Raw genomic sequence first — 23203 nt, 5'->3', positions numbered from 1 at the left:
CAACATTAGAACACGACTTAAACCTCACAAGAGTCAATTTTTTATAATATAGAACCTTTAAAGCGCAGATATATGTAACCTGGAATGTTCCACAGTGCGGCATTAAACGTATTTGTGTTGCTTTTCTTCCCGTATCTTCCCGTGTTTTTTAACGCGTTCTTACTGAGAGTGGGCTCGCCTCTCCACAGATCTGACCCGTATGTAGCGGCGTAGTGGAGACTGATGCTCGTCTCCGTGGAAAAAGATGTTTAATGTCATACTGCGGAACATTCCAGGTGAAGCAGGAGCATCTCCGTGGAAACAAGCAGGGCCACGAGATAAATTTGCACAGTGCATCTCCAAATAAAATCAAATACGTGCAAACACTACTACTACTACTACTACTACTACTACTACTACTACTACTACTACTACTACTACTACTACTCCGTTTACAAATACCTGAAAATGTTATTACAATTAATTTGATTAATTTGGGAAAAATTAGCCTAATTTATTTAATGAATATTTGCCGTATCTTCTTAGTATCTTGTTTAACGATATGCAAATTAACCAAGTAGCTGTTATTTTTATGTAAATTAGTATTTTTGTGATTCTCAACTGGCGGTTCAAGGTCCAAAAGCGGCCGGAGTTTAACTAAAAGTGATTTCCAGTGATATTTTACAAGATTTTACAGTTTAATTGTGATGAAAAAAGGTCAAATTCATCTTATTTAAGTCTGGATTTTTGCAAAAAGTTCAGATACAAAACAAAAAAAAATAAGATCTGAATAAAACCAGGGGAGAATCACTGTATTAGTCAATGACAATGTTCCTGTTTTATATGTTTTTGGTCTGATCTGGAGTTAAGATTAGGGCTGCACAGTAAATTAAATTACACTGAAATTGGAGAAATAAATAATAAGAGAGCTTGGACTGGCTATGGTTAAAATCTAAACTTGGGCTAAATAAGAAATAAAAGATCAAAATCAGCAAATAACAATAATAAAATAATAAAAAATGGCTTTATATTTATATTTAATAACATTATCAAGGCCTCACAACTCAAATAAAAATAAAAGTTATAATTTTAAGTACTTAGAACTCCTAACTGCACTCACGAGAGTTAAGTTTATTATGTAATGTTTTTAAGTTTACATAAATAATCTACATAAAGGAGGAACAGTGTTTATTAAAAACTGAATGGTGGGAGTCAGAACTATGGCCCAGGGTCCAAATGCGGCAGATTTTTATTGCTGAAATGGCCCGAACGATCAAAGACAGTAATTTTAAGAGGAGATTTAAGTATTTCTACCACTCTGGGCCGTATCTTGCCGTGGTTTTTCCGTGAGCGCTGGTGTAAACGAGAGAGCTGGAGTATGTGCAGATACACAAACGGTGACGGCGTCTGAATCTGTGACGCTGTGGTGTTTAAAATCACCTCCAGTGTGGGTAAAGTCTGCAGTTTTTGCCTCATTATAAGCAAAACGAGGTAAGTGTGCACCAATGGAGGCTCCAGGATTATAGAATTTTTGATGGGTCATCACAGAACCGGCTTTACTTGTGTCCTGTGAACATGTGTGTCGCTGTGAGCCCGTGCACACACACTCACGCCAACTATAGTTTTTCTCTGCGTTCCTTTGTTCTTTTGCCGCTCATTATACGCAGCAGACCGGCGTCGTTCTTGTGCGCTCCTCATCAAACTGCAGACCCGCTGATCTCCTGTCTTAGCCTGGTCGCTCCCGCCTGTCCCTGCAGTCCGTTCCAGTCCGTTCCTACAGTCCATTCCAGTCCTTTCCTACAGTCCGTTCCAGTACGTTCCTACAGTCTGTTCCAGTTCCTACAGTCCGTTCCAGTTCCTACAGTCCGTTCCAGTCTGTTCCTGCAGTCCGTTCCTACAGTCCGTTCCAGTCCGTTCCTAAAGTCCGTTCCAGTCTGTTCCTGCAGTCCGTTCCAGTCCGTTCCTGCAGTCCGTTCCAGTCTGTTCCTGCAGTCCGTTCCTACAGTCCGTTCCAGTCTGTTCCTACAGTCCGTTCCAGTCTGTTCCTGCAGTCCATTCCTAAAGTCCGTTCCAGTCCGTTCCTACAGTCCGATCCAGTCTGTTCCTGCAGTCCGTTCCAGTCCGTTCCTGCCGTTCCTGCAGTCCGTTCCTACAGTCCGTTCCTACAGTCCGATCCAGTCCGTTCCTGTAGTCCGTTCCAGTCCGATCCAGTCCGTTCCTGCAGTCCGTTCCAGTCCGTTCCTGTCCGTTCCTGCAGTCCGTTCCTACAGTCCGTTCCAGTCCGTTCCTGCCGTTCCGGTCCGTTCCTGCAGTCCGTTCCTGCAGTCCGTTCCGGTCCATTCCTAAAGTCCGTTCCTACAGTCTGTTCCACTCTGTCCCTGTAGTCCACTCCCGCTTGTCCCTGCAGTCCATTCCAGTCTGTCCCTATAGTCCGTTCCAGTCCGTTCCAGTCCGTTCCAGTCCGTTCCAGTCCGTTCCAGTCCGTCCCTGTCCGTTCCTGCAGTCCTGCAGCACTTTAGAATAGTGCTGTAAACGGCCTCGTGCAGCTTTTGAACAAATCGTGATCAAACCAAACTGTCGAGCAGCGCGGAGCCGATACAGGGAGCGGGCGTAGGGTTCTGCTCTGCTGCAGGAGGGGATCCGGACGGCGCACGAACATCCTGGACTTTTTCAGTGGATTAGTTTGATATTTATTTTTACGATTCTGGCAATTCACCACACCCTCAGTCTGCTCCACCTGATGTTCAGACACGGCACGCCTCTTGTCCAGAGCTCCACGCCTGCACTCTCGCAAAAACCAGAGGCAAGATACGACCCTGTACCGTCAATTGCATCACATTACATCGTGATACAGATCTAAATTTAATGTTCCAATCCTTATTAAAGGTTTGTGGGCTCCGACAGAACTATGTTAAATGCTTCAGTTACAAGATATTATTTTCTTACATATTTACTTTAATTTCTTACATTTCCTATTGATCCATATCACAAAGTGCAGCCCTAACACTTCTGCCTGTAACACCAGCCCTCTACAGTTATTACACTTGAGTTAAACTAAACACGTGTCCGGTCTCTCACCATAGCGGCCGCCTGAGCAGCCACGGCGGTCTGGTTGGCCTGGTGCTGGGCCGCCTTGATCTTGGCCTGGAGGTGGGCCGGGGGGTGGAAGTATTTGCACTTTTCTCTGGAGCAGCGGCTCTTGATGAAGTCCATGCACACGGTGACGGTGTTGTCACTGGTGTCGATCATGGGCGAGTCCGACGGGTGAGCGAACCTGCAGTCCGTCTCCCCCCGGGCGCAGTTTCCACGCTGGAACTCACGGCACACCTGACGAGGAGAAGAAGAAGAGGAGAAGAGGAGAGAGATGAAGCTATAGGTGTGTTCGTGATCTAGAAACTTAAGGCTTTTTTTGGTTAATTAAACAGCTCTACTTTACATTTATTCAAGTACAGGTGGTTTAAGAGCTCAAAAATACTCTGCAAATTTCCCTGATTTGCCCAAGATTTTAACATTTTTCAGGTTATTCATCTTGTTTTCAGATTTATTATCTACTTACTAGACCAGAGAGTGTTTAATTCTAGTCTGGAGGTCGTTTATTTTAAGATAATTTGTCAAGTAAAATGATCTTGCAGCAAGGACACACAATTTCACCACTTTTAAGTCATTTTCTGATACATTAAAGTGTTTATATCTAAAACTTTTTTGCGGTGTACCTAGAAAAACAGGCATTGTGACTGTGAGCGGGGTCGCCTCTCCACAGATCTGACCTGTAACTTGGTCTGGTTTGGTCTCTGTGACGATAGAAAGGTTTAATGCCACACTGTGAAACATTCCAGACAAAGACCATGGCCTTTTGCTCATTTATATGTCATACACATTTATATTTGGTCAAAATTTGGCCTGTGAGATCAAATCAAACATGTATTAGAGCTGCAGATCGACTATAGAGACATTATTTATTTAAAATGTTGTTATTATTTTATATTCTACGTGTTCTGGATTCAAAGTTTATGCAAAATTATTAAGAAACATTTATTTTAATAAGAAAAAGTTTAACATCACATCTCATCTCCAAAGAAGAGAAAACATGATAACAAACTCTAAACTATTAAGACTCTATACCAGGGTCTAACACAATACTAAACCAGGACTAAACCAGGACTAAACCAGGACTAAACCAGGACTAAACCAGGACTGAACAAGGACTGAACCAGGACTAAACCAGGACTGAAAGGAAACAACTGGACTAACCAACAGACTAAACCAGGACTAAACCAGGACTAAAACTAAGGACTAAACCAGGACTAACTAACAGGACTAAACCAGGACTAACCAGGACTAAACAGGACTGAACCAGGACTAAACAGGACTAAACCAGGACTGAACAAGACTAACCAGACTGAAAGACAAACCAGACTGAACACTAAACCAGGACTAACCAGACTAAACCAGGACTAAACCAGACTGAACCAGGACTAAACCAGACTGACTAAACCAAACCAGGAACCAACTGAAAGGACTGGACTGAAAACCAGGACTGACTAAACCAGGAGACTGACTAACCAGGACTGAACCAGGACTGAACCAGACTGAACAAGGACTAAACCAGGACTAAACCAGACTAAACCAGGACTAAACCAGGGAACCAGGACTGAACCAGGACTGAACAAGGACTAAACCAGGACTGAACCAGGACAAACCAGGACTAACCAGGACTGAACAAGGACTAAACCAGGACTGAACCAGGACTAAACCAGGACAACCAGGACTGAACAAGGACTGAACCAGGACTGAACCAGGACTAAACCAGGACTGAACCAGGACAAAACCAGGACTGAACCAGGACTATACCAGGTCTAATACAGGACTAAACAAGGGCTTAACCAGGATTAAACCAGGTCTAAACCAAGACCAAACCAGGACTAAACCAGGACTAAACCATGTCTAACCCAGGACTATACCAGGGCTAAACCAGGTCTAAATCAGATCAAAATCAGGTCTAAATCAGGTCTAAATCAGGGCTAAACCAGAACTAAACCAGGTCTAAATCAGGTCTAAATCAGGCCTAAACCAGGTGTAAACCAGGCCTAAACCTAAGCAGAAACTAAATCTAAAAACAAGATGAATAACCTAATAATTTGCAGTGTCATTTTAACGTAAAACAGCTCCTTTTTTTCGTTTTTTACCTTTTTATTTTAGTACAGATCGTCAATTCCAGAGCAGATTTTAGTTTTCTGTTGTAGAAAAGAACTCAAAACACGACTCCAGGTCTGTTTTTGACGAGGAAACAACATTATAACATTAAAAAATACCATAATACATGTCGTTTAAAAGCTGCCCTGTGGAAAACAAAATCAAACCAGCGCTGTGATTATGAAAAAAAAAAAAAAAGGAGGAGTTTTCAGCGTATTAAACAGATAAACAATAATAATGACGGCGCCCGGAGCGGGAGGCGATGATGTGTGGGCGTGTTTTTTGGTCTCCTAGCAACAAACCCAAGCTCGCTCAAAACCGAAGCCCGGGTCCACGGAGACGGACCAGCTGCCTCCTCCGATCCGCTCGTGTTTGTTTTGTTTTTTTTGTCGACTCCCCGGAGAGACGCGACGCCACCGGAGGTTTAACCCAAGATTTCTGCAGCTATGGTGATGTTACGCGTGTTATGTAACGGTTATTTTTAAAGATTCTCCGCCTGATTTTACTGTCAAATAAAAAGAGGAAAAACAGAACCGGTTTGTTTTAAAACAGTTTGCAGAGGCTCAAAAGTTATAATAATTCTTTCGTTTTCTTCCGGTTTAAAAAGATCATGAAAATAATTAAATCCTAATGAACATGATTATTTGGAATTAAACTTAATTCTAGAGTGTGTGGTTTATTCTGAATTTAAAGACGAAGTAAAGGACTAAACCAGGACTAAAACAGGACTAAACCAGGACTAAACAAGGACTAAACCAGGACTAAACCAGGACTAAACCAGGACTAAACCAGGACTAAACCAGGACTAAACCAGGACTAAACCAGGACTAAACCAGGACTAAACCAGAAGGACTAAACCAGGACTAAACCAGGACTAAACTAAACCAGGACTAGGACTAAACCAGGACTAAACCAGGACTCCAGGACTACTAAACCAGGACTAAACAGGACTAAACCAGGACTAAACCAGGACTAAACCAGGACTAAACCAGGACTAAACCAGGACTAAACCAGGACTAAACCAGGACTAAACCAGGACTAAAGGACTAAAGGACTAAACCAGGACTAAACCAGGACCAGGACTAAGGACTAAACCAGGACTAAACCAGGACTAAACCAGGACTAAACAAGGACTAAGGACTAAACCAGGACTAAAAAGGACTAAACCAGGACTAAACCAGGACTAAACCAGGACTAAACCAGGACTAAACCAGGACTAAACCAGGACTAAACCAGGACTAAACCAGGACTAAACCAGGACTAAACCAGGACTAAACCAGGACTAAACTAAACCAGGATTAAACCAGGACTAAAAGGACTAAACAAGGACTATTAAACAAGGACTAAACCAGGACTAAACCAGATCTAAACCAGGTCTAAACCAGGACTAAACCAGAACTAAACCAGGGCTGAACAAGAACTAAACCTGGACTAAACTAGGACCAAACCAGACCTAAAACCAGGACTGAACTTGGACCAAACCAGGACTAAACCAGAGCTAAACCAGGACTAATCAAGGACGAAAGCTGAACTAAACCAAGACTAAACCAGGTCTTTACTAAATCTGAACCAGGATTAAACCAGATCTAAACTGGGTCGAAAAGAGTACTGAGGCAGGACTAAACCAGGTCTTTACTGGGTCTGGACCAGGATTAAACCATCACAAATCCAGGTCTAAACCAGGACTAAACCAGAACTGAACAAGGACTAAACCAAGACTAAACCAGGTCTAAATCAGGACTAAACCAGAACTGAACAAGGACTAAACCAAGACTAAACCAGGTCTAAATCAGGACTAAACAAGGACTAAACAAGACTAAACCAGGACAAAACCAGATCTAAACCAGGACTAAACAAGGATTAAACAAGGACTAAACCAGGTCTAAACCAGGACTAAACCAGGACTAAACAAGGACTAAACCAAGACTAAAACCAGGACTAAACCAGGACTAAATAAGGGCTAAACCAGGTCTAAACCAGGACTAAACCAGGACTAAACCAGGTCTAAACCAAGACTAAAACCAGGACTAAACAAGGATTAAACAAGGACTAAACCAGGACTAAACCAGGACTAAACCAGGACTAAACAAGGACTAAACCAAGACTAAAACCAGGACTAAACCAGGACTAAATAAGGGCTAAACCAGGTCTAAACCAGGACTAAACCAGGACTAAACAAGGACTAAACCAAGACTAAAACCAGGACTAAACAAGGACTAAACAAGGACTAAACCAGGACAAAACCAGATCTAAACAAGGACTAAACCAGAACTAAACCAGGGCTGAACAAGAGCTAAACCTGGACTAAACTAGGACTAAACCAGACCTAAAACCAGGACTAAACAAGGACTAAAGCTGAACTAAACCAAGACTAAACCAGGTCTAAACCAGAACTAAACCAGAACTGAACAAGGACTAAACCAAGACTAAACCAGGCTAAACCAGGACTAAACCAGGACTAAACCAGGACTAAACCAGGACTAAACCCGGACTAAACCAGTCAGATCATAAATCGGCCGCCGTAGGGTCCTGATAGTCGGACTGAATAAACGAGCGTCGTGTCGGGCTAAAAATGACCCGTCCACCTTTAATTAAAAGTGCAGGACCTTTATTAAAACAGTTATTACCTGGAGGTCGTTTGAGATCAGCTCGTTTTGTGTTGTAAATAAAATAAATTAAAATGTCACGGAGACGCAGGTTTAATTACACCGAAGAGTCCAACCTCATTATAAACACGCTGAAAGACTCAAGACTCAAGACTCAAGACTCAAGACCACGGACACGGACACGGGTGGGTTTAGTTATTTATACGTGATTAATGGACGGACTAAACCAGGACTAAACCGGGACTAAACCAAGACTAAACCAGGACTAAACTATGGATAAACCAGGACTAAATCAACACTAAATCAGGACTGAATCAACAAATCATGACCAAACACAAACCTAACCAGGACTAAACCAGGTCTTTACTGGGTCTGAACCAGAGAACTAAGTCAGGTCTAACCCAGGATTATAACAAGGGTAAACCAGGTCAAAACCAGGACTAAACATGGTCTAAGACAGATCTAAACCAGGACTAAACCACGTTTAAACCAACACTGAAACAAGAACCTAACCAGAGTTAAATCAGGACTGAACAAGGACTAAACCAGGTCTTTACTCAGTCTGGACTAGGATTAAACAATTACAAAACCAGAGCTAAACCAGGTCTAAACCAGGTCTAAACCAAGGTCTAAACCAGGTCTAAATCAGGTCTAAACCAGGTCTAAACCAGGACTAAACCAAGGTCTAAACCAGGTCTAAATCAGGTCTAAACTAGGTCTAAACCAGGTCTAAACCAGGACTAAACCAAGGTCTAAACCAGGTCTAAATCAGGTCTAAAACTAGGTCTAAACCAGGTCTAAACCAGGACTAAACCAAGGTCTAAACCAGGTCTAAATCAGGTCTAAACCAGGTCTAAACCAGGTCTAAACCAGGTCTAAACCAGGTCTAAACCAGGTCTAACACAAGCACTAAACCAGGTCTAAACCAGGACAGAACCAAGGTCTAAACCAGGTCTAAATCAGGCCTAAATCAGGTCTAAAACCAGGTCTAAACCAAGGTCTAAACCAGGTCTAAATCAGGTCTAAACCAGGACTAAACCAAGGTCTAAATCAGGTCTAAATCAGGTCTAAATCAGGTCTAAACAGGTCTAAAACAAGGTCTAAACCAGGTCTAAACCAGGACTAAACAAGGACTAAAGCAGAACCTGAACGAGGACTAAACCAGGTCTTTATTAGGTCAAACCAGGATTAAATCATCAGAAACCAGGTCTAAACCAGGTCTAACACAGGACTAAACCAGGACTAAACCAGGACTGAACAAGAACTAAACCAGGACTAAACCAGAACTAAACCAGGTCTAACACAGGACTAAACCAGGACTGAACCAGAACTGCACCAGGACTGAATTAGTACAAAACCAGGATTGAACCAAGGACTAAACCAGGTCTAACCCAGGTCTAAATCACCTCTAGTTTGTCGGTGCGCAGCAGCTTCTGTCCGGCCGAGTTCCCGGTTCCCACGGAGACGGAGGGGCTTCCTGGTACGATCACCGGACCGGAGGGCAGCAGGTCTGAGGGCATCAGGCTCACGCTGTGGGACATGGGCGTGATGTACGGAGAGTAACTGAGTCCAGCTCCAGAACCCAGAGTCTGACCCATGGGGAACGTCTGAGGACAAAGACCAGACGAGAGAAAGATCAAAACAAAACAAGGACTAAAGCAGAACTAAACCAGGACTAGGATTTACTGGGTCTGGATCAGGATTAAACCATCACAAAAACCAGGATTTAAACTTTCTGTATCACCACATAATGACATCAGAAGGTGGATTTCAGTTTGAGAGAAGAACTCAGCCTGAGACAGATCTAAACCAGGACTAAATCAGGACTGATCTAGGACTAAACCAGGACTAAACCATGTTTCAAGCAGCACTGAATCAGGTCTAAACCAGATCCTAACCAGAGTTAAATCAGGACTGAACCAGAACTAAACCAGGTCTTTATTAGGTCTGGACCAAGATTAAACCATCACAAAACCAGGGCTAAACCAGGACTGAACCAGAAATGAACCAAGTCCAAACAAGGATTAAAACAAGGACTAAAACCAGGACTAAACCAGCACTGAACCAGGTCAAAACAAGGACTAAAGCAGAACTAAACCAGGTCTTTATTAAGTCTGGACCAGGATCAAACCATCACAAAACCAGGGCTAAATAACAGGACGAAACCAGAACTAAACCACATTTAAATCAGCTCTGAACCAGGACTAAATCAGGACTAAACCACGTTTAAAACAGCACTGAATCAGGTCTAAACCAGATCCTAACCAGAGTTAAATCAGGACTGAACCAGAACTAAACCAGGTCTTTACTAGGTCTGGACCAAGATTAAACCATCACAAAACCAGGACTAAACCAAGACTGAACAAGGACTAAACCAGAACTGAACCAAGCCCAAACCAGGACTAAACCATGTTTAAACCAGCACTGAACCAGGTCCAAATCAGAACCTAACCCGAGTTAAATCAGGACTTAACCAAGACTAAACCAGGACTGAACCAGGACTAAAACCACATTTGAACAAGCGCTGAACCAGGTCTAAACCAGAACCTAACCACAGGATTAAACCATCGGAAAACCAGGTATTTACCAAGTCTGAACCAGGACTAAACCAAGTCGAAACAAGGACTAAAGCAGAACTAACCCAGGTCTTTACGAGGTCTGGACCAGGATCAAACCATCACAAAAACCAGGACTGAACCAGGACTGAACCAGGAATAAACCAGGACTAAACCAGGACTGAACCAGGACTAAACCAGGACTAAACCAGGACTGGACTAAACCAGGAACCAGGACTAAACCAGGACTAAACCAGGACTGAACCAGGACTAAACCAGGACTGAACCAGGACTAAACCAGGACTAAACCAGGACTAAACCAGGACTGAAACCAGGACTAAACCAGGACTGAACCAGGACTAAACCAGGACTAAACCAGGACTAAACCAGGACTAAACCAGGACTGAACCAGGACTGAACCAGGACTAAACCAGGACTAAACCAGGACTGAACCAGGACTAAACCAGGACTAAACCAGGACTAAACCAGGACTAAACCAGGACTAAACCAGGACTGAACCAGGACTAAACCAGGACTGAACCAGGACTAAACCAGGACTAAACCAGGACTACAGGACTAAACCAGGACTGAACCAGGACTAAAACCAGGACTGACTAAACCAGGACTGACTAAACCAGGACTGAACCAGGACTAAACCAGGACTGAACCAGGACTAAACCAGGACTAAACCAGGACTGAACCAGGACTAAACCAGGACTAAACCAGGACTAAACCAGGACTAAACCAGGACTAAACCAGGACTTCTATTTTCTGTATCACCACATAATGACATCAGGAGGTGGATTTCAGTTTGAGAGAAGAACTCAGCCTAAATAAACACGTGTGAATGAAACAAAAACACAACCCCGGGTCTGTTTTTGACGAGGAAACGACAGAAAATAGCTCAACGTACGGATAAATACTAAAACTAGATTAAAAACTCGGTTAACTTACGGAAATATCAGTTTTTAGATGTTTTGTTTAATGTCGTCATGTGGAAATTTAGGAAGATCAGGTAACGTCTCTTTGTTGGAATCAGATTTGCATTAGTACCACGACAGTTTTAAAGGTTGTATGGAGGATTTTTTTTGTTTTGTTTTTGTTTCAAATTGTCAGTGATAGATTATAGATGCAGTCGCCTTGTAATTATGATGACCAAAAAAAAGAGAATAAAAATTCATCAACTCTGGACGTGGTGGGGCTAAACATTTGCCAATAGATAACGACACTGCCTCGTTATCTGTGAGCTGACAGGCTGTCAATCAAACTCCCTACGTTTCTAGTGTAACTGACTTGCCTGCGCCGCCGGTACGTGGTTTACGTACGACTGTCACGCAGTCCACAGACGCAAGACGCACAGACGCTGTTTACTCCACCAACGCAACAGTTCTTAGCGGCTTTTTTTGACCTATATCTTCCTCGCAGTTCGCACAAAGTTTGTTGCGATGGCGACAAGAATCCAGGAGCAGTTCGCCGCAAAAGAAAGTCAGTTTTTGAGGTCGCTGAAAGAAGAAGACAAGGGGAAAAGCAGCGAAGCCAAACTAAGGTGATTCTTGAAGATTCATTCCAGCGATGGCGCGACTGAAGCAGACGCAGGGTCTAAAGACTGAAGCACTGGTCCACAAATTACTCCTGGACAGGAAACTTCTGCTTATTATGAAAACGTACTTTATTTCCAAGAGTTACACAAACGTTTTTCAGGACACGAAAGCGATATCCTATGTCTGAAAACGTAATTTTCAAGGCAAAGAAAGAGTCCGCTTGCTGCTGCGTGTTGTAGCTAGTTCATTCGCACGGAATCTCCGCGCAACCTCTCTCCCCTTTCCTGCCTCTCCCTTTCCTCTCCCTGCTCCTCACTTCTCGTCCGCGAACGAAATGTCCGCACACCCGCTCCCCCCGCTCCTCACTTCTCCGTCTTGTCTAACCAACACTGTAGTTAGTTGTTTACAAGTCATGTGCAGCGGCTGTAAACAAACCTGTTTGTGGCGTAAGGAGGAGGAGGGAGGAGGTGTTTCTACGTAGGAGCTGTAGGGGAGGGGGAGGTGGTTTCACGCATGCGCAACATTTGAAAAAGGACAAACAGTCGCTGGATTTCTCGTTCCTTGGAAAATCCTCTATACAACCTTTAATTTCTATTCTGATATCTGTGTGTTTTTGTGTGTGCGTTTGTGTTTTTCCCAGAATGCTTTGCTCTGCGTCTCACCACGGGCTGCATGGTGGTTCCCGGGATCATGAACTGCATCTGCTGGGCCAACATGGCGGCGGCGGTCTTCTGCTGGATCAGGTTGTTTCGTCCGTTTATCTCCAGCTGAGTTTTGAGGTGAGCCGGAGGATGGAGGTACTTGCAGTTTTCTCTCGTGCAGCGACCCTGGAACACAAACGAAAAGAAGAAGAACATATTTAATTTAAACAACCTGAGTTTGAGGATTGTTTTTAGGATTCGGTTAGTGTCACGAACGTGTTTAAAGAGTCTGAACCAAAAGTAAAACAGGATTAAACCAGGACTAAACAAGAACTAAACCAGGACAAAGCCAAAACTAAAACAGGAATAAGGACTAAACAAGGAGGACAAAACCAGGACTAAACCAGGACTAAGCAAGGACTAAAACTGGTCAAAAACAGGACTAAGCCAGGACTAAACCAAGACTAAAACAGGACTAAACAAAGGTTAAACCAGGACTAAACAAGGGCTAAAAAAAGACTAAAACAAGACAGAACCAGGACAAAATCAGGACTAACATGAGACTAAATCAGGTCTAAACTAGGACTCAACCAGGACAGGTCTAAAACAGATCTAAACCAGGACTAAATCAGGTCTAAACCAGGACTAAACCAGGACTAAAACAGGACTAAAACAGGACAAAACCAGGACTAAATCAGATCTAAAACATATCTAAAGCAGGACTAAACTGGGTCTAAACCAGGGACTAAAACAGGACAGAACCACGACTAAACCAGGACTAAACCAGGACTAAATCAGGACTAAATCAGGACTAAAACAGGACTAAACCAGGACTAAAATGGGTCTAAAACAGGACTAAACTGGGTCTAAACCAGGGACTAAAACAGGACAGAACCAGGACTAAACCAGGACTAAACCAGGACTAAATCAGGACTAAAACAGGACTAAACCAGGACTAAAACAGGACTAAAACGGGTCTAAAACAGGACTAAACTGGGTCTAATCCAAAACTAAACAAGGACAAAAAAGAGACTAAAACAGGACAAAACCAGGACTAAATCGAAACTAAACCAGGACTAAAACGAGACTAAAAGAGGTCTAAAACAGGATTTAAACCAGAGGACTAAACAGGACTAAAATAGAACAGAACCAAGACTAAACCAGAACTAAACCAGGACTAAGTTTAGACTAAAACAGAGCTAAAGCAGAACCACACAAAAATCAGATAAATAGAACAAAATTGACCTTTCTTGAATAGAATGATCTTGATCTAAATAAGAACAAGTATAAGACCGGGTGGTAATACACTGCTATAAATTTGAGATAAAAATTATGTCTTTTTGTCATTTTTGTATAAAAAAAAAAAAAAAAACAGGACTAAACCAGGACTAAACCAACCTGATTTTTCTCGATGTAATTGACCAAAACGTCTCTCACTCCAGTCCAAATCCAAACAAATCCACTGTGTTCTGTCTGTATGTGATTATAAAATGTTGTACTGTTTGCTCAGGAAGTGCACATTAGCATGCTACTTGTTCCTAACTCTACTACCACTGCAAAACCCCACTCGTTCTACTTTCTCACGTTTTTAAGAACAGTAAAAATCCGCATTTCTTACGACAGAAACGACTGAAACTCAAACAAATATCCAAACTGGACGACGCGTAGTACAAATTCTATCGATTTTTGCAACGAAATACAACAAACTATGCTGATAATGAAATAAAAACGTAGTGTTAATAGTGAGAAATAATGAAGCGTACTCAGAGAAAGTCGGAAACACACGGGTTGGTGCGGTTCAGTCGTTCTCGGAGACGTGTGGGCAGGTGTTATCTCTATAGGAAAAACTGTGTAGGAGGTGAGAATAATTTAAAAATGTGGAGTTAATATGTAAAGAATCGGTTTAAAGTTGTAGAGGATTTCATTAATTTTATCTGTCTCCATGGAAACGAGAAAGTTAAAGGTTGTATAGAGGATTTTTTTTAAGGGAAGAGAAATACAGCGACAGTCCTTGTGCGCGTTCAGAATCACTGTTGAAGTTTCCTGTCTAGAAGTAATTCAGCGACCGACGCGTCAGTTTTTAGACCCTTCGTCTGCTTCGGTCGCGCCATCGCTGGACGAGATCTCCAAGAATCACCTCAGTTTGGCTTTGCTCCTTTTCCTCTTCTCTTCTTCTTTCAGCGACCTCAAAAACCGACTTTCTTTTGCGGCGAACCGGTCGTGGATTCTCGTCCGCCGTCGCGACAAACTTTGTGCGAAATGCGAGGAAGCGACAGTTCGAAAAAGCCTCTAAGAACCGCCGCGCAAACCACGTAATCCCCGCGCTCCGACGAGTCAGTTACACTAGGGAGTTTGATTGACAACCCAACAGCCAATAGAAAATGAGGGAGCCTCGTTTTCTATTGGCTGATGTTTATCTGGCCTCAACACGTCCACAGTTGATAGATTTTCGTTCTTTTTTTTTTTTGGTCATCATAATTACAAAGCTGCTGCGTCTCTGTAATGGTATTTTAATCTTTCACTGACAGTTTGAAACTAAAAAAAAAATCCTCCATACAACCTTTAAACCAGCAGGTCCAAGTTACAGGTCGGATCTGAGGCGAGGCGACGCAGCTCACGGTAAAAAAGTTGATGTTTTTCCAGGTATTTCTTTAGCCGTAAAAGACTTATAATTTAATAAATAGTGGGTATGTTTAATGTGACACTGTGGAACATTCCAGGTAAAGCGATAACATCTCCATGGAGACAAGAAGTCAGCGGACATAAAGCATTCTGGGTCATCTTTGAAACTTCAAGTGAAAAATAAAGCTGCCACTAAAAAAAAAAACTACAAAAAAACAAAACAAAACAAAAAAAATGATTGGCAGCACTGTTCTCTGCCCCGTACACTAGTAAAGATGCACTACGGAACTTTTCTGCTAGTCTCCAGAGAGATAGAGACATTGAAGAGGATTTTTAAAGTACAGTATTTTTTGGACTATAAATTGCACTTTTTTTTTTTCATGGTTTGGGTGTTTCCGGTGCGACTTATATATTAAAATGTTCACACTGACAGCCACAAGAGGGCGCTCTAGTCTTGTGTGTCAGTATCTAGTACGATTATTACGCCCGTACCACTGTCACTTCGCACTCTACTGCGCATGTCTCCTGTAGAAAAAGCCGCTGTCTTGCCACAAATAGTGAAATATTCAGCTAAAAACGGTAATCGAGCAGCAGAAAGAAAGTTTGGAGCGAGCGAGAAACTTGTGAGGGACTGGAGGAAAGCGAGGATGGAGAACACAACATTAACCGGGAGGAAGCACCATGAAACTTTCCTGAAGTCACTGGATGGATGGACAAAGTCTGGACTTCAGCGACACCGAAACCATCCTGTCGGGATTCAGAAAGACCCGAATAATTCTGTAAATATAACCAGGTCTAGCACTAGCACTAGCACCTCTAAACAAGGTCTGAACCAAGGTCTAAACCAGGTCTAAACCAGATCTAAACCAGGTCTAAAAACCAGGAATAAACCAGGTCTAAACCAGGAATAAACAAGGTCTAACCAAGGTCTAAACCAAGGTCTAAACCAGGTCTAAACAAGGTCTAAACCAGGACTAAAGAAGGTCTAAACAAGGTCTAACCAAGGTTTAAACCAAGGTCTAAACCAGGTCTAAACCAGGTCTAAACCAGGTCTAAACCAGGTCTAAACCAGGTCTAAACCAGGTCTAAACCAGGAATAAACAAGGTCTAACCAAGGTCTAAACCAGGTCTAACCAAGGTCTAAACCGGTCTAAACCAGGTTCTAAACCAGGTAAAAAGGTCTAAACCAGGTCTAAACCTAAAAGGTCTAAACCAGGTCTAAACCAGGTCTAAACCAGGTCTAAACAAGGTCTAACCAAGGTCTAAACCAGGTCTAAACCAGGTCTAAACCAGGTCTAAACAAGGTCTAAACCAGGTCTAAACAAGGTCTAAACCAGGTCTAAACAAGGTCTAACCAAGGTCTAAACAAGGTCTAAACAAGGTCTAAACCAGGTCTAAACCAGGTCTAAACCAAGGTCTAAACCAGGTCTAAACCAAGGTCTAAACCAGGTCTAAACAAGGTCTAACCAAGGTCTAAACAAGGTCTAAACAAGGTCTAAACCAGGTCTAAACCAGGTCTAAACAAGGTCTAAACCAAGGTCTAAACCAGGTCTAAACCAGGTCTAAACCAGGTCTAACCAAGGTCTAAACCAGGTCTGAACAAGGTCTAAAAGGTCTAAACAGGTCTGAACTGGAAGCTGACCTAAACCAAGTCTAGATCTAACAGGTCTAAACTGGTCTAACCATAATCAGAATCAGGACCTGGATTAAACCAAGTCAAAGACAGATCTAAACCAGGTCTAACCGAAGATCTAAACCAGGTCTAAACCAGGTCTAAACCGAGGTCCTTCAGTGACACCGAAACTGTCGGGATTCAGAAAGACCTGAATAATTCTAACTGGAGCTGATGCTGAGTCTGACGACAGCGACACAGAAGAGTTTGTGTCGCTCTGTTTACCTCCGGAGGTCGTGGAGTTGCTCAGAAGTGACACCGAGGATGAAGAATTGAATGGATTTAGTGATTTGGAGTGAGATGGAGAGTTTGTTTAACTTGTTCTGTTGTTTATGTTATATTTTATCTGAAGAACTGTTCACATGTGACGTTAACAGTCTGTTCTTCTCTCTTCTTTTGTTTTTACTACAACTTCACTTTCAACATTAAACTTTGCATTTACAACGGATGTCAAGAAAATGGACTCGGATTTATCGACTAACGACGTACAATAGAATCCAGCATAAAATTTGAGCCAAACTGGAGAAGAAATGTTAAATGTTAGTGAAATCTTAAATATAACATCAATAATCTTAACAGTGTTTGATTAAAATGACGAGTCCAAACTGTCATAAGAACTTTAAATACTGTATATTCCAGATAAAACTTTCTTTTTTCCTGGCCTTCTTCTCCTGGTCCCGTCGGTCTGCTTTTATCTTAAGCCCGTTAACATCCATCGGACACTTGGACCATTACAAACGAGGCATTCATCACCGTTTTTACAGCCGCGTTTAAAACTGTCTGTGCGCTGTTTGCTCCCCACAGCTTAGAGACGCCGCCGACAACAAAACACTAATGCAGCCGAGTCGGGCCAAGAGAGCGAAACTGAAACACCGCGCTTCTGTTCACTCTGCTCTGGCTTTTATGCTCAGTTTGTCGCCCACGAAAACCAGATTTTTACTGTCTTAAAAATGAAAAAAAAAAAAAAAAAAGAACTAGTTTGCAGTGCTCCAAATTTCTTCTTTTGCACTTTTCACAACTTTCAGAGGCCGATCAGCCAAGGTGGGGCTCAGGAGTCGTGATTTGGACTCGAGTCAGACTTGAGTCACGATTTTTAGGACTTGACACTTGATAAAATGGACAAAGACTTGGGACTTGACTTGGACTTGAAGCTCAATGACTTGGATCTTGACTCGGACTTGAGAAGATTTGATGCTTTCGGAAAATACTTTTCTCTTTCCAGTTGACAAATGCGTTAACATGTCCTTCCAACTTCTGTTTGGTACTTTGGATGGAACTGCAGTACTGTGTATGGTATTCTCAAAAGTACTACAGTAATATAAAGTACAATAGAGTAAAACAGAGGTACTACACAGAACATGATCCTTCTATTTCAGTGCAGAAACACGACAAAATCACTGTTATTTAGCACTTTTAAATCTGATTTTGTTTTTATTCTGACTGTAATGATTCACACTAACATCTCGTCAAGGCATTTAAAAAGTAAAAAAAATTGCATTTCTACAACTTTTATATAAATATACCAAGACTTTTTAAGTACAATTTAGTTAAAAATTCATGTAAATTGCAATGTTTGTTATTTTGGTTTAAAGACTTGAAATGACTTGAAGCTCAAAGCAGATGACTTGGACTTGACTGAGACTTATGGCCCAGTGACTCGAGACTCGACTTGGACTTGACTTAGACTTATGGGCCAGAGACTCGAGACTTGACTTGGACTTGACTTAGACTTATGGGCCAGAGACTCGAGACTCGACTTGGACTTGACTTGGACTTATGGCCCAGTGACTCGAGACTCGACTTGGACTTGACTTAGACTTATGGGCCAGAGACTCGAGACTCGACTTGGACTTGACTTGGACTTATGGCCCAGTGACTCGAGACTCGACTTGGACTTGACTTGGACTTATGGCCCAGTGACTCGAGACTCGACTTGGACTTGACTTGGACTTATGGCCCAGTGACTCGAGACTCGACTTGGACTTGACTTGGACTTATGGGCCAGTGACTTGAGACTCGACTTTGGACTTATGGGCCAGTGACTTGAGACTCGACTTGGACTTGACTTGACTTATGGCCCAGTGACTTGAGACTCGACTTGGACTTGACTTGGACTTATGGCCAGAGTGACTTGAGACTCGACTTGGACTTATGGCCCAGTGACTCGAGACTCGACTTGGACTTGACTTAGACTTATGGGCCAGAGACTCGAGACTCGACTTGGACTTGACTTAGACTTATGGGCCAGAGACTCCAGACTCGACTTGGACTTATGGGCCAGAGACTCGAGACTCGACTTGGACTTGAGGTCAAAGACTCGAGGCTAAGACTGTGCAATTAACTGAATCTTGATCACGATCTGTGTGTCAAACGACGATCTCCAAACTCATATAATCGAGTTGAAACAATTTAAAGCTTAACAAAGTTTATTTTGTGATATTTTTTATATAAATACGTCTATTTTATGTTTTTAAATGTAGAGATTGTAGAACAGCTGGATATATCGTTTATTTTGGAGACATTTACGTTTTTCTATGTTTTACTTCATGTTCAAAGTTTATTTTATTCATTTTTTGTTTTATAAATCGCAAAACTGCTCTAAGGTTCATATTTATAGCCTTGTTTTTTTTTTTTTTTTGGAAAGTTTTGCGTAAATTATCAATAACAATCATGATTTCAATACTGACCAAACCAAATAAATAAATAAAAATAAATGAATAAATAATCGTGATCATGATTTTTTCCATAATCGCGCAGCTCTACCTGACACTTCCACCTCTGCCAACTAGCATGCAAACCGCTCACTTCCTGATTCTGTGACAGTAAAACGCTTCTATAATGAGACGCAGACAGAACACAGCGGACTTATTTTGACCTCCAAATTTCAGTCCCGGTCTCTTTAAAACGATCGCGCGACGCCGACAGAATGCTAATGCTAAAAACAATTAGCTCAAAATTTATGTGGCGGTTTGCGGTTTTGGAGGGCGGCGAAAACTGTCCGCGCTGAAAAAGAGACGACATTTACGGCCCAAAGTCTGGGCGCTGGAGTCTGGAGGCGGGAGACGTGACGGCAGAGCGGTGAACATTCCTCGACGGGGTGTTTGTGTGTGGAGTTTGCATGTTCTGCCCGTGTCAGAGCGTTTAACCCAGAGACACTAAAAGGACTAAAAGACTAAAGGACTAAAGGAACGGGTCAAACGCACAGGACACATGTGGATTTAGGCTGTTGGACTAAAACAGGACTAAACAAGGACTAAACAAGGACTAAAACAGGACTAACATGGGAGTAAACCAGGTCTAAACCAGGACTAGACAAAGACTTAAAGAGGACAGAACCATGACTAAACCAGGACTAAATCAGGACTAAACAAGGACTAAAACAAGTCTAAATCAGGACAAAATCGGGACTAAACCAGGACTAAACTAGGACTAAACAGGAACTAAAACAGGACTAAATGAGGATTAAAACAGGACTAAACAAGGACTAAACAAGGACTAACACAGGACTAAAAAAGGACTAAACAAGTACTAAACCAGGACTAAAACAGGACTAAACAAGGACTAAACAAGGACTACTAAACAGGACTAAACAAGGACTAAAACAGGACTAAACAAGGAATAAAACAGGACTAAACCAGGACTAAAACAGGACTAAACAAGTACTAAACCAGGACTAAACCAGGACTGAACCAGGACTAAAACAGGACTAAACTAGGACTAAACAGGACTAAAACAGGACTAAAACAGGACTAAACAAGGACTAAAACAGGACTAAACAAGGACTAAAACAGGACTAAACAGGACTAAAACAGGACTAAACAAGGACTAAACCAGGACTAAACCAGGACTGAACCAGGACTAAAACAGGACTAAACTAGGACTAAAACAGGACTAAACAAGGACTAAAACAGGACTAAACAAGGACTAAAACAGGACTAAACAAGTACTAAAACAGGACAGAACCAGGACTAAAACAGGACTAAACTAGGACTAAAACAGGACTAAACAAGGACTAAAACAGGACTAAACTAGGATTAAAACAGGACTAAACAAGGACTAAAACAGGACTAAACCAGGTACTAAAACAGGTCTGAAACAGGGCTAAACGAGGACTAAAACAGGGCTAAACAAGGACTAAAACAGGGCTAAACTAGGATTAAAACAGGACTAAACAAGGACTAAAACAGGACTAAAACAGGTCTGAAACAGGGCTAAACGAGGACGAAAACAGGAGAAAACCACAAATAAACTAGGACTGAAACAGGACTAAACTAGGACTAAAACAGGACTAAACAAGGACTAAACCAGGACTAAAACAGGAGGACTAAAACAGGACTAAAATAGGACTAAACCAGGACTAAAACAGGACTAAACCAGGAATAAACCAAAACTAAAACAGTTACAAATCAGGACTAAACCAGGACTAAAACTGGTCTAAACAAGAACAAAACTAAAGGCAAAAAGAGCTGTTCACTTGAAAACTACCACTTCATGACATCACAAGGTGGAACCAAGCATTTTGATCTTTGAAGACATAAACAGACGAATAATAAAGAGTCACTCAAACATGTGAGAATGAAACAAAACACAACACCAGCTCTGATTTTGACGAGTAAACGACATTATAACACGACTTAAACGTCACAAGAATCAATTTCCGAAATATAGAACAACAGATTTTATTGAAATTTGTAAAAACTTGCAATTGTTTAAATAAAAAAATGACCATATTCTACTTAAATATATTGTATATTTGTGTTTTTGAGGAGAAAACAATATTAAAACATTAATTAAAGCTCACAAGAGTCAATTTTGTGTCATATAGAACATTTAATACAGAAACTGATCGTAAATAAACATTTGTAATTGTTCTTTTGGACCAAATATTCAAGCTGTATTAGTAAAATCCCGCAGTGCCTCTTTATTTTTAGCTGATTTTGCGTCGCAGCAGCAGCAGCGTTTTCTTTGCCGTTATAATTTCCCCATTATAATAAATAGCTGCTTTGGCTTTGGGCATGTCTCCGCTTTAACGTTTGACACTTAAACGTGCTAAAACTGAATTATGTAATGACATTAACGCCGCTCATTGCCAATACTTCAGGCTTTAAAAACGTCTCCGCAGCCTCCGACCAGACAGTCTCAATCCCCTTTTGTTTACAATACAAATCTTCTGCTGGGGCGCGGCTCAGCTCTGTGGCTCCGCGCTCGCTCCTTGCTAAATAATGGATGTGACTTTCTTAATCTCAAAACGCTGTTGTTTTTTAAGATGAGTTAAAGGTGCACACGAGCCTGAAGACGACCGTGGAGTTGTCGTTTTATCGTTTATTTCTTATTTATAGGGACGGGGCGAGATCTAGAGACACAAAATTGCCACAAGATCAAAAAATAGAGTTTATTTACTTCACGAATACCGGATTTGGTTTGGGTGTTTCTTTTGCGACTTGTATATTAAAATGTTGACACTGACAGACAGGGGGCGCTCTAGTCTTGTGTGTGAGTATCTGCTGCTCCTGTTCCTCCTGCACCACTGTCACTTGGCTCTACTGCGCATGTCTCCTGCAGAAAGAGCCTCTGTTCTGTCTGTATCATGTCAGTCGATCGCGCCGTTACTAAAAATCTAAAATTTAAACAAGTAAGTCAGTCAGTCTTTATTTATACAGCGCTTTTCACAGACATTTTGTCACAATGACGCTTTACAGAGCATTATTCTATGCCAATCTGCGCCATCGGTCCCTCCGGCCACCACCATCACTCACACACACCACTTTTATACTATTCAATACGGGTGAAGTGTCTTGCCTAAGGACACAGTTAATGCCACTAGCACCAGTGCTAATTTCCGCCTGTGTAGCATGTTTTGTGTTGATGTGGGAAACCGCAGCGCCCGGAGGAAACCCATCCAGACACGAGGAGAAACATGCAAACTCCACACAGAAAGGCCCGGGCGACCTGGGGATCGAACTATTGATCTAAAATGGCTTCAGAAAAGAAAAAGTTCCACTGACTTTTCATAACAAACTGCAGATTTTTCAATTACTTTTTACTACTCTCAGTTTTTATTGCTGAAAATGTTTATGTTTTTGAAGCTGAACGTGCGTGATCCACAGTCTGGAGTGAGTACAGGTCACAGTGTTGGGAGTAACGTGTTATAAAAGTAACGTACTACTGTAATGTGTTGCTTTTTGCTGTAAAGCACTAATGTTCAGCATTACAGGAAAAAAAGTGGTAATATTTTACTTGGTACAAATGTGAGTAACGCACGTCACAATGCTTTTTTAACCTGGATTGAAGTGGTGGGGTTTTCGTCATATAAATTCGCTAAAATCACCAGTGAAACACCAAAGACACGTCCGTGTAGAGCATCAGGTGACCACGAGCGAAAGGACCGATGCAG

At 42.0% G+C, this 23203-nt stretch overlaps 1 protein-coding gene across 7 annotated transcripts in view; it reads right to left on the bottom strand.

The window, feature by feature from the left end:
* LOC110166292 (muscleblind-like protein 2a) overlaps positions 1-23203 on the bottom strand; it is a 168103-nt gene that overhangs the window by 41173 nt on the left and 103727 nt on the right. For all 7 annotated transcript variants that reach the window (XM_055166185.1, XM_055166206.1, XM_055166214.1 and 4 more), the window contains 3 exons: positions 12537-12701; positions 9185-9385; positions 3058-3306 (listed from right to left, as the gene is read on the bottom strand). In XM_055166185.1, the coding sequence (XP_055022160.1) occupies positions 3058-3306; positions 9185-9385; positions 12537-12701 (615 nt within the window). The remainder of the gene's footprint in view (positions 1-3057; positions 3307-9184; positions 9386-12536; positions 12702-23203) is intronic.

The sequence above is a fragment of the Boleophthalmus pectinirostris genome, unplaced genomic scaffold (genome assembly GCF_026225935.1).
Source record: "Boleophthalmus pectinirostris isolate CB_2022bp ecotype Guang Dong unplaced genomic scaffold, ASM2622593v1 HiC_scaffold_11, whole genome shotgun sequence".
Classification (NCBI taxonomy): Eukaryota; Metazoa; Chordata; class Actinopteri; order Gobiiformes; family Gobiidae; genus Boleophthalmus; species Boleophthalmus pectinirostris.
Note: the sequence above shows the minus strand (reverse complement) of the source record. Positions and strands in the feature narration are given on the sequence as shown.